The sequence below is a fragment of the Phascolarctos cinereus genome, unplaced genomic scaffold (genome assembly GCF_003287225.1).
Source record: "Phascolarctos cinereus isolate Bilbo 61053 unplaced genomic scaffold, phaCin_HiC Scaffold_5;HRSCAF=322, whole genome shotgun sequence".
Classification (NCBI taxonomy): domain Eukaryota; kingdom Metazoa; phylum Chordata; class Mammalia; order Diprotodontia; family Phascolarctidae; genus Phascolarctos; species Phascolarctos cinereus.
The window spans coordinates 362,717,361-362,729,979 of record NW_027555958.1 but is presented as its reverse complement, the minus strand read 5'-3'; the positions used below and the strand labels follow the sequence as shown (position 1 = coordinate 362,729,979).

Here is a 12,619-nt window from a genome sequence, read left to right as displayed (position 1 = left end):
CTGCTGTGGACTAGCTTTTACATAAAAGGGAACTTAATAGTATTCATATTTTGTTCACTGCTTTTCTTCACCTTTACAGATGACATTTTTCAAACTATAAAATGCATCGTGCTGGCAAACTTTCTTGCTTCGATAGTTCACAATTTTATAAGAGTAAATCTACATCCTTTGTTACTAATATACACACCATCTTTGGCTTTGTGACTTTGAATAAGGGAGAGAACAAGCAATAAATTTAGAAATCAATAGCTAACTTATCAATATTCATTTTCCTTTGTCAATACAAAATACAAAGGTGAAAGAGCAGTAAATAAGGCAGAGAACTGAAATAAATTTGGTGTTCTTGTCACAATTAATAAATGTTTAACCAATAACATGGCCAGATAGGCTAGAGTCTCATATAATATCTGAAGTCATGCTTAGCTTCAGTTTCAAAAGTATTTATTTTTTAAAAAATGACAATGTAGTGTAGCAGGGTAATGACAATGCAATACTGTAAATCTTACTTTCAATGAACAGCATTTGTATGTACCAAGCAGCACTTTCTATCTTTAGAGCTATACAATTTTGTCCAAATACACCAGTTTGGGATTATGAAGCTAAACTACCCGATGACAGATTTTCTAACCAATCTTACAGTAAATGCTTTTACACCACTTTGTTTGAATGCATGGTATTTCAAACATAAAATCTGAGCTTATTACCAATCTATAGTCAGGCTGTCAAATCTTTTAACTTTTACTTCCTAATTCAACCGAAAAAGATATTCATGTGGCTATTTTTTACTTTAAGTTTAATGTGAAATAAGACACTATAAAGACTACATATATCCAGGTCTTTTAAAGAAGGAAACAGTCCATAAGATGTCTCTTCACTTTTAAAAAACAAAATGCAGATTTTTTTCCATGTTAATGTGTTTTTGGTCCTTTACAAAAGAGTATCTAGTATGTTATGCTTTGTCTGACTGAAACCAGATACCACATCATTCTGGAATTTAAAAATCACAATTATAGGGAGTAGGAGATAAAGAATAAGAACTAATCTTCATAACCATCAATGCTTTTTCAAAATGTATTCATGCAAAGGCATTTCTCACCTGACTTTAGATAATTATCTTCATCTGTGATTTGATTCAATGGCATTAGGAGATATTATCCACTACTTAAACTGGAGCACTTTTAAATAATTCACTCTCTTCCCCTTTGATATATGACTGGATATTTCACACTGGTTTGATTCTGCTCAGAGCAAAACTCTGAACGGTTAAATACAAATTTAAAACACATGACTGAAAAAAAATTTTTAAACACATTTTTCCCCACTATGCTATTTTTGGAATAATTTAAAAGAATATTTAAATGACTACAAAATTGGGATGTCTGAAAGAGATATGTAAGATATCCAGTAATTTTATCAAAAGCTGGATTTGTAAATGAATTGCAAGAGTTAACTTCTGAAAATGTGGTGAGCAAGTGAAAGTAAAAAGAATAAAGAAGAGTTTTAGGCTAAAGTTTAATATTTTCACCCAGAATTCCTCACAAATGACATACTCTGCTAGTGAGTTTGGGAGTCGGAACCTTGCAAAAACAATTACATCATCTTCTCCTTAAACATTAGTCATCTTCCTTCTCCTTTCCCATATGTCCAGTCAAGTCCTAACTTGACTCAGGTCTCCTTCTCCTCAATGCTGCCACTGAGGTGCATCAGCAGCATTCCTGAGGTTGATATAGGTCAGCTTCTGTCAGTAATGTTCAAAACACTGAAAGATAAAGGAATTCAGGGGACTACTCACCTGGAATGGGAATATGAAGGTATTCAGCAAAATACTGACTTAAAGAATTATTTGAATTGATGTCTATCTATGAAACTATTGCTTCTATCACGAGGTTATCAAAGTACATAGCTGGTACACTAATTTTTAAAAGACTGAATTTAATTGTAGCATTTTCACACATATTGGGTTATATGGCAAGAGTCATTGTGGAGGAAACCTGGCTCCAGTCTTGGCTCTACCAATAACTAGCTTTATGACGTTGGAAAAGTCATTGTACTTTTTGGAACCTCAATTTCTATATCTCTAAAAAGAAGAGGTGAAACTAGATGATCTCTAAGAACCCTTTAGATCTAAATCTAACAGTGATTCTATAAATATTTAGCTTTATATTTCTGTATATATAGATGCAAATATATACACATATACAGGTATAGTTATACATGAAATCATTCCATACAGTGTCAACAGTCATGACAAACAGAAACATATATATATATATATATATATATGTACTGACATGTTTTTCCTTCTGAACAGTTTAACTGACAAATATAGGATCTCTTAAATATAAGCATTATAGTTATAAAAATGATAATGGAAACATTAGAAACTTTGTCAGTAAACAACATATTTTCTTTACAACTGACTGCCTGCCTTACAAACATTTTCTCAGATTCTTAATTTGTTGTACTGCCAATATATTTTAGTTAACTTTTATTATTCACATATAATTCATATGTCAATTGTAAACTCTGGCAAAATCATAATCCTAGGTTAATTTCCCTCTTATACCCAGTATGATCTTTGAATCTGTCCCTCAGATATAAGTTGGTGTGGGATCTGGTTTTAGAAATTAGGCACTCATCTTTTAAGGTCTATATAGCAAATCCTGCCATTTTCCATGAAGACATTCTGGTCCATACTGATTTATCCTTCCTTTCAAGTCTGTTATCAATACCATTCATTTGCATGGAACTAGAATTACAGAGCTGAAAAGGACCTTAGTGTTCATCTACTGTAAACTTTTCATTTTATAAATGAGGAATCTGAAGTCTAAAGAAGATTTGACTAAGCTCACTAATTGCATGGTGGGAATGAGATTGCAGCTTTCTAGACTTATAATCCAGTGTTCTTTCCTAATCCAGGATATGTTGTACTTTGCTTTGTGATGGATAATTGTATTTACTGTTATTTAATTATTCATATGTTTAAACTTTATATTCCCAATTAAACAGCAAACTCTGGGAGGGGACTTTTATTCTTCCACAGCACCTACTATAATGCCTGGTATGCCTATTACTTAGTAAATATTTGTTGATTTATTATTTAGTGATTAACTAAGGAAAGTTCTGGTGATTAAGGATGAACAAATATATTCTAAAACCAAATGTGAAAGATTTTTAGTAACATTATTTGGTATTATTCTTGATTTGCTGTAAATATATTGTTTCTCCTGTGGAGGTAACTGAGAATTAACTACATTTTGATTCTTGTGAATGTATAACTTTTAAATACTTAAGTCTTAAAAAAATTCATTTTACCTGTTGCAGTAGGTCCAGGCAAGGGTGCAGCCTTTCTTCTCCGTTTGATATCTCCCATGCACAAGGATCCTAAATGCATACTTGTTTGTCTATAAGTAATTATCAGAGAAAACTATTAACAAAGGAGGAAAAATATGACACATAAATACACAGCTTGTATAATCTGAACCTAAATCAAAACATTCTCAACAAAGATGAAGCTGCATAGTAAAGCCACCAATCTTGTTTATATCGAAACATAATTACGTTTGTTGACAAGCGTTCAGCAGCTAAATGCGCCATCATAAATTGTTACTGGAATGAATAATATAAAAGGAATGCTTTTTAATTTTCAAAACTGGCAATCTTTCTAGGTCAACATAAAATCAAACACTGTTGCTTCTGACAGGAAAATAGCTAAGATTAATTATCTAAAGAGATCACAATATTGTTGCTAGGTTATCAATTGGTTACTAATGCCTTACTGTCAGAACAACATTTATTACACGAAAAGCATGATCAATTTCTTTTAGGATATTATGCAACAGGGAATTTGTTTAAAACAGCTGAAAGAGACATAAGGAAAATTGTAATGTTCCCTCTTTTAATCTGAACTAGGAGAAGCCTTAAGTTAATAGTTCACCGGCCAGGTAAGGGGATGTAAGTTGAATGTCAGTGCTACTGGTATTGCTTTCAGGAAAAAGCTGGATTTGTAAGGATAAACGTGGGTACTAGCCAAGAAATTAGCATTCTACTATGATGTCTGATGTTTTCAATTCATTTTTAAAAAAAAATATTAAATTGTCTATTATTTGCATGCTAAACTTAAAAACATTCCTTTTTTTCCCCTTTGCATCTTTGAGGCCTACTCAGTCAACAAAAATTTATTAAATGTTTACTATGTTCCAAACACTGTGCTAAGCACTGGTGATATAAAGAAAGATGGAAACAGTCCTTGCCTTCAAGGAGTATATAGTCTAACAGTGGTGATAATATGTAAATAACTAGGTACATGCAAGATATGTAAATAATAATAAAAATAATATGTACAACTAACATTTATATAGTGCCTTACTATGTGCCAAACACTGTACCAAATACTTCATAATTATTATCTCATTTTATTCTTCCCTAACCCCTTTTTCAGAAAGAATAATTAGATGAGTAACCAGTCTTTTTCAGCTTTGCTCTAGATGAAAGAACTAGGAAGAATAGGGTAGGTGTTGCAGTGAGTCAGATTTAGCTTTCTACCAATTTTTCTGGTGTGTGTGTGTGTGTGTGTGTGTGTGTGTGTGTGTGTGTGTGTGTGTGTACATAGATTTGTAATTTTATCAGCATGAGAGCAGGGCTGACTTGGAAACTCTTTCAATACAGACTGGCAACTCCTATGGAAGTGACAGTCTTAGAGAGCAGTACAGGGCATTGAGAGTAAAGTGACTTTGGTCATGCATCCAGTATGTGAATGAAGCACGACTTGAAAGCAGGCCTTACTGACTACAAGATCACTCTTCTATCCACTATACTATGTTGTCTTTACTAATAATCAGTTATCCCAGAATGGAATGGTTGCTTCAGAAAGTTGTGGATTCCCTCTTACTAGCAGTTTTCAGGCAAAAGGCTAATAGAATTCTTGTTCAGTATGGGTTGGAATAGATGGACTCTGAGATTCTGTTTTCCTCTGATCACAAAATAAATATAAATTGTCACACTTTTGCAAAAGAACCAAACTTAATTGCAAAAAACTCCTAGCATTTTTTTGAGGGGCTCTTAGTTTTCATAGCACACAATTTGGAATTCTGTCCAAAAGAAAATGTTAAGAGGAAATCAAAACCTATGCAAATACGTGTGAAGATATTATAAATGGAAATATGTCCAATTAATTTCTATCTCTACAATGGATTTATCTAGAGGAAATGGGTTCGAAATACTGAGAGATTTAGGTTACATTTAAGGCTGTATTGCCTAAGAGTAAAGGTGATTACAAATTAGTTGGAAGCAAAGCTTTTCCTAACCCTTCTTAAGTCTCATGCCTTTCTTTTGTTAATTTTCTCCCATTTGTCCTGTACATATTTGCTCTTATCATATTCCTCATTATATTGTAAGCTTCTTGAGGAAAGGGACTATTTTCTGCCTCTTTTTGTATCACCTGTGCTTAGTACAGTGTCTGGCACATAGTAGGTGCTTAATAAATGTTTACTGATGGAATGACTGACTGAACTATACAATACTTTGACAATACTGGGGTGTTCCTTAGATTATGTTTATAAGGGGAAGGTTGATTACCTATCTGGTTAATCTAGGTGGTGTAAGCAGCCAAACTGATATATCAGAATAAGTAAGCTGATCATATTAAATGAATTATCCCAACTCTCACTTCACATTGTTCTACATGAACATTCTTACTGCAATGAAAAAGGTAATGATGTCTGGGCTGCATCTTTTTCACTTGTAAGAAATAATGCCTCCTCATAAAAAAAAGATTCTCTCAAAAGAAAAAAAAGAAAAAAGAATAAGAAAGGTGTGCAAATTGAAGAACAAAAAAATGTCAATTTATATATTTAGGAAGAAATTAATAATAAGTATTTTATGCATAATGTTAATTGCAGATATTTTTGGAGTTTCACTCATTAAAAATGAAGTTTCCATTTCTCTGAGGTTTTAGCAATAAAATGTCCTCATCTTGCAAAAGCATGGTAATTTATGTATACTTTAAGATCACAGAAACAGGATCTCAGACATAAAAAGTGACCTGGTAGCCATATACTCAAACCTAGCCCTGAACAAGAATTTCCTCTATCTGTAATTTAAGACAATCTGCTATGAGGTAGACAGAAGCCCAAATGACTTCTGAATGGATGATTTTTATTGACCAGAGGATAATATTGTTTACAATGGCTTTTGGTTAAGAATTGAATATAATCATATGGATTTTCATGTTTCATTATTGGGGGAATCCAAGTAATATTTTAAATATAACTGCTAAAAACTTTTTAAAAATATTTAATTTAATACCTTGCAATTTCTAATTTACAGTGACAATGGTTATACAATACAAGCTCTAAAATAATATAATCAATTGTCTGATTTATTATTTTAACCAAACTTCTAGACTAAAAAATGTTATAGTTATATCTATGTTTAAAGAAAACTACCCATGTCACAGAAAGTCAAGTCACTTTTACTCTCTGGGTCTTGTTTGTCTCTTCTATAAAGTAAAGGGAATATACTAGATCTTGACTTTTTTTGGGGGGGCATCATGGGACTCTGGTAAAATATATGGACCCCTCCTTGGAATTATGCTTTTAAATGGATAAAATAAAATGCATAATATTATAAAGGAAACCAATGATACTGAAATACAGTTACCAAAATAATTTTTTAAAGTTCATAGATCCTAGGTGAAGAACCCCTGGACTCAATAATCACTATGGTCCCATACAGTGATTTAAAGAAATGTTCTTTAAAGAGATGCAATTTAAGACTGTGTCTACATATAGTGCTAAAAATGACTGGTTAAATCAGGGAAAAAAATAAACTCAGAACTCAAAAAAGGTTATTTCATTTATCACAGATCTGATAGGGATATCATATATGACAGATAAAACTACTTGAATAATGAATTCTTCACCTTTCAAATACAGAGTAAGGCTGGTTTTTTTCGGCATATCATGTAACACAGAGTCAATTTAAAAAAACTGAATAAAAGTACAAATATTTTTGTTGTAAGAACACTGTAAGCTACCTTATTATTAGAATCATTAACTAAAATGAGTTAACTAAACAGTTAACAGAACCATTAACTAAAATAAAGCTATGAAGAGAATTTTAAAAATGAGACATTTGTTTTAAGAAAGTACAAGTTAATTTGCTAAGCTACGTGGTTGTTACATAATTCACTCAACAAGAATTTGGTACACAGATACAAGTGGGGGTACACAGTACTACTTTTACTAAGTACTATGAGGTACACAAAGAAATCATAATATTCAGAGTGTGTCCTAAGAAAACAGTCTGGACAGGAAAACAAGACATATATTTCAACACTTCAAATACATGTACTTAGAGAAAAATACAAAGGAAAAGTTTACTAATAAAGACCACGTAGGGAAAAAAAGTTAGTTTGAATCAATGAAAATTTGAATTAAAAAAAATAGCTTTCCTATTTTAAAAATAACTTAACCTAGTTGCTAGTGAAATATTGCCCAGTAGAGGTCTCCTTTAATGAAAAAATAAGGATAATTTGAAATTAGTATACTCCAAACACAAGCTTGAACAATACTGCTTTTGCTTATATACCATTATTTACAAAATAAAGGAATTTTTCAGAAGTGGTTGAATGCAGTTCTTTTAAGTAAATATTTTGTTTTCACTATTAACTTGATTAGAAAATGCAGTTTGTCTAGAAACTACAAAAGATACACTTTTGTTTAGCAGTCTAAATGACAAAAAAATTGAGAATTACATAATTTGAATGAAGTGTTTATTAAAACAGCTGACAGGGCATTTACAGTGTAAATGCATACTAGCCACTGACATTACTTTCTTTTATAATCAAATATATTCCATCCATATTTTCTAGACAAGAAAACAACAACAACTACTCTTAGCAATGCTTGTCCAAAAAGGAAGGATGCAAAGGAAAGAAAGGAGGAAAGAAAGGAAAAAAGAAAGAAGGGAAAACAAGGAAAGTAGGAAGGAAGAAAGAAAGAAAAGGAAGAATGATATTTGGATTTGATTTTCCCTGCAATATTGCTATGTAGAGCTAATGGACAAGAACGCAAGAAGGATGAAATATAGAAACTAATAAAGTAGCCTGCTGAACCTGAAGACCTAAGCCACAGGAGCAACAGCTCCAGCTGTGTTTGAGTAATTTTACCAAGAATTGATTATCTGTTACACTGCATTGAGATATCTGGATTATTGATCAATAAGATTAAGGTACTCTAGACTCAGTCCCCACCCCCCTTCTTCCTTGAGGCACCTGTAATAGAGTTGTAACAAATAACACTAAGTAAGAACTACTTTGTTATTGTTGTCACCCTTCATGTAGAACATAGCAGTTACTTTTTAATTTAAAATCAATGAATGTCTGAAAGGCAGCCTTGTTCTTTCAACATAAATGAATCATTTGTCTTTGAAAAGCAGCACACTTAGATCACCAGTCAAGGTGATAGTGAGTATCTTTTTTCTATGGCATTGAGAAGTAAAACTACAGTTTGTATTGTAAAAGAACAGACCCGTTATTAAAAATTAGATTAGATTCTTCCATCAGGCACCACTGTGTGAAACTAGCAATAAGATGATATCAGTGCATTAACAACACTGCAAACAATGAAAGCTCCTTAAGTGTAAAAAGTTATTGAGATATATATATATATATATGTATATATATATATATATGTATATATATATATATATATATATCAAATGATAATCACATGTACACATACCCTTGAACATTACTGTTTTTCAAACTTTTTGAAGTCACAAAACCTTTTATTCATTGTGACTGCTTGGGGAAGGAAAAGCAAAGGATTTACTATTTCATACATGATGTATTCATTATTAGGTGAGAACAAACATGTATTTTCAGGAAGAAAGGACATAGAACTAACCTGGTTACATGAGCCAGGCACCTTCATTTAGCTGTAATTTTAAACTTAAACCTGGATGCGTCGGTATTATATCTGCAAATTTTGCTAATGCTATTGGAGAAGCGGGTGGAACTCTGCCCCTTGAATCATAGTTAAATTCAAAACCTGCTTCTTAATGTTAAAATCAAAAGACAAAGAACTAGAAAAGAATGCAGGCTTTTTAAATTTTTTTATTCTTAAGAACCACACAGATTCATCTCCACTTATTCATGGCTTGCTGGAAGCTATCATTATAAATAGTGATGTGGTGGGAAGCTAGGCATTTTATCAGGAGGGGAAAAAAAATAAAAACTCATTAAGACCACCTTGCCTGAAAACTTGGCTTTTGACGTGGGGCTGACAGGGACTGGGGCAGGCAGTGTCAGATGGAATAATTTTAAAGGAAAGACAACAGGAACTTGTCGCCTCATTGTATGCATTTACAAATAGAGGCTTTTCAGAGTATTAGGCCTAGTTAAAGCTGCCCTCTGGATAAAATGTGTTCCCAAGCAGCCTCAGACAAGCTCCAGAGGAGAGACAAACAGATGTGACTATGGTCCCTGGCGTTTGGCAAGAACACTCACTGTCAGTTAGAAACATATAAGCCTGGACAGGGCATCAGCTGCACAGCAATGAAGCAGGCCTGCAAGTGTCATCACCACAGCAAAATTGTGGCAGAGGAATGGAAAGGGGCTGCAAAAGCCAGGCTCATGTGAACCTGCTCTAGTAGGTCAGAACTGATTCCGAACCACCCTCACCCCTCCACTTCTTTGTGGCAGTTTGTCTCGAAGCATTAAATGCAACAACTAAAAGGCATAGCTATTTCATTACATTAGTAAACACAAGAGTAAGAACTGGTTCAATCATAAAATAACTAAATAAATTGTTTTCTCTGAGATTGTAAATGTTAACTAGGGACAGCTCTGTCTTATGCATCTCTCACCTAGTACTTGGTTGTGATGGTATGCTAAGGGTATGCAAATAGAGGCCTAGGATTCGAGTCACTATAACAGGCTGAACGTAATCCAGTAGCTTCTAAACCATAATCTTATAGGTGGTTGGAACTATGCCCACTGTTTATGATGATGCCAGTTGGAGATCTGCCTAGGGTGGGTGTTCAAAAGACACTGGCTAACTGGACTTATTCTAACTAGACTAAGCACTGCTAAAAGTTCTAATTAAGTGATGAAATGGATGTGTGTGTGTGTTGTGTGTGTGTGTGTGTGTGTGTGTGTGCGCGCGCGCATGCACACATGGCAGGGTAGACAGTTAAATTTATCTGAAAGGTTAACACACTATGGGCATTAGTCATTATTTACATTACTTTCCACCAGTCTCAAAGAGTTCGATATTGAAAAATGGTATGAGGTGCAAGTTCTATGTTGGATAAAAGCTTCACATAGAAAATGGTTCTATGGTTACAAGCTACACTCTTAAACTTTGGTCAGTCATTTCATATTGGGAACTGGCAAGCCTGGTACTTTGGGTCCTCATTTTCTATAGTCACCAAGGTTCTAGTAGTTTCATCATGACACTTAGAATTTTTGGTGGTAATCTTAACAGTAAACATTGAAGGGCAGATTATTCTGCTGTTTCCCACTTATGTTTGGCTTTCATCATCACTTAAGAGAAAGTCTTTAGCCCTAGGAAGTGACTATTAGTGCTGGCAGAACTGGGAACTGGTCCTGGGGGTACTGGTGGTTCCTCAGCCGCCATCACTAATAGTCTAGCTCTGACTGGAGAGAGACATATGGACACAATGGGGGTTCCTTGCGCCTTTCCAAAGGGTTCTTTAAAAACTTTCTGTAGATACCTGGGTACTCTAATTTGTATCTTAACTTTTACAATGTTCCCAATTGAATTCCCTCCACACTTATTTTTCTTTTCTTGAAAGATGAAAAGTTAATATGATTCTTAAATGTCTGGGTTGGTTCCTGATAAAAAATGAAAATTTTCAACTGCCACAAAATGCATGTATTGTTCCCAGTGCATAAGAGTAGAACGGCATATCATAAATTCACAGCTATAGTTCAGCATACTACATATCCTACTGATGACAGGTCAACAGTATAATTTTTGTTTGTGAAGGAAAAAATTAATATTTCCTCTGATTTTCTATTAGTTTTCACTGAAAGCTACTTCCCTTTCTCCTTCGGATGCTTTAACACATCTTCACATATTCACAAAATAATTCTATAAAAGGTGCCAAGTGGGCAGTATTTTAAGTATTATTTAATAATTTTAAAAATATGGTAGGATATAGTGAGGGCTAACAACTATGATCTGCTATATATGAATATCAACAACACTTAATGACAATTCAAGTACTGTGTTTTTTCCCCCCAAGCATGTTGTGTGACTTCAAGAAGTCTGAAAAGCCCTGAATGTGCATATATATCCCATTAAGGCTTTTCAAACATCTTAATGTCAATGAACTTTCTTGAGAAAAAAAGGCATACAAACCTCTTTTTAAGTGGTAAAATGTTATCAACACGTATGGAGAACAATAATGACATGTACACATCCCTTTAAACATCACTGCTTTTCAAACTTCTTGAGGTTGCAAAACTTTCTCCTTTCATTCATCATTATTATATCATGTGGTCTTGGAAAGGGCTAAAGAAAAATCTTTTTAAAAGCATGTGAACATTAATTTTCAATAGAAATTCTAGAAGCTTTACTGAGTTGCAATGTGTGGCATAAAGCATTAATAATGTATGGAGGCAATTTATCCAATACAATGATGCCCGTACGCCTTTCAAACTTTCTGAAGTCACAGTTTATTTTTCAAGGAAACAAAGGTTGCAGAACTCTTAAGTGGCCAAATTTTACTCATCTAGATATGAATACATATGGTGAATACCAATTAGCATTGATTTGATTCTGTCTTGTTCTCTAAAGGCACCATACATTTGGTACTTTATTATATCTAAATGCAGTGCTGATAAAATAACATCTTGTTCAGAAACTAGTTTTTGTACCTGGGTATTGTTTTCTCACCTAGATTTAAGCTCTCTACAGGTAAGAATTCTATTTTTTATTTCTTTTGTAGCCTGGGTAACATATAGTAGGTAATAAAGTACATACTTTAAAATAGATTGATCTTAGAAGCTATACAGAGATATAAACAACACATTTAGATTTGGTATCATCAATGAACATATATTCAGTGGCTCAGTAGATAGAGAGCTAGGCTTGGAATTAGGAAGACCTGAGTTCAAATCCCACCTCAGATAGTTAGTAGCTGTGCTCAAATCCCTTAACCATGGTTCACCTCAGTTTCCTTAACTCTAAAATAGAGATAATAATAGCATTTAGCTCATAGATTTATTGTGAGAATTAAATATTTGCTTTAAAAAGTACTTAGCACAGTTCCTGGACTACAATAGGTATATAAATGCTTATTCCCCTCCTTTCCCCTAATAATTGTGGGTCAATGGGTGAGTGGGAGAACCAGTTAAGGCCTCTCGTAGAAGACAGGATTTGATCTGAATCCTGAAGGAAACAAAAACATAAGGGTGAGTTGGGAGAGTATACACAGGAATGCAAAGGCATAGATTCAGGCAATTATTATTAAGTGCACACACACACACACACACACACACACACACACACACTCTATTCCTAAGCATTTATTATGTGTCAACCATGGTGCTAAGCGCTGAGTAACTGAAAGGCAGGTATGGTGCAGT

General features: G+C 33.6%; 1 protein-coding gene across 3 annotated transcripts in view; it reads right to left on the bottom strand.

Moving 5' to 3' along the window:
* The window catches only part of GPATCH2 (G-patch domain containing 2), a 270,988-nt gene that overhangs the window by 18,086 nt on the left and 240,283 nt on the right, over positions 1 to 12,619 (bottom strand). For all 3 annotated transcript variants that reach the window (XM_020982257.2, XM_020982256.2, XM_078156310.1), the window contains one exon: positions 3,316 to 3,404. In XM_020982257.2, coding sequence (XP_020837916.1) covers positions 3,316 to 3,404 — 89 coding nt within the window. The remainder of the gene's footprint in view (positions 1 to 3,315; positions 3,405 to 12,619) is intronic.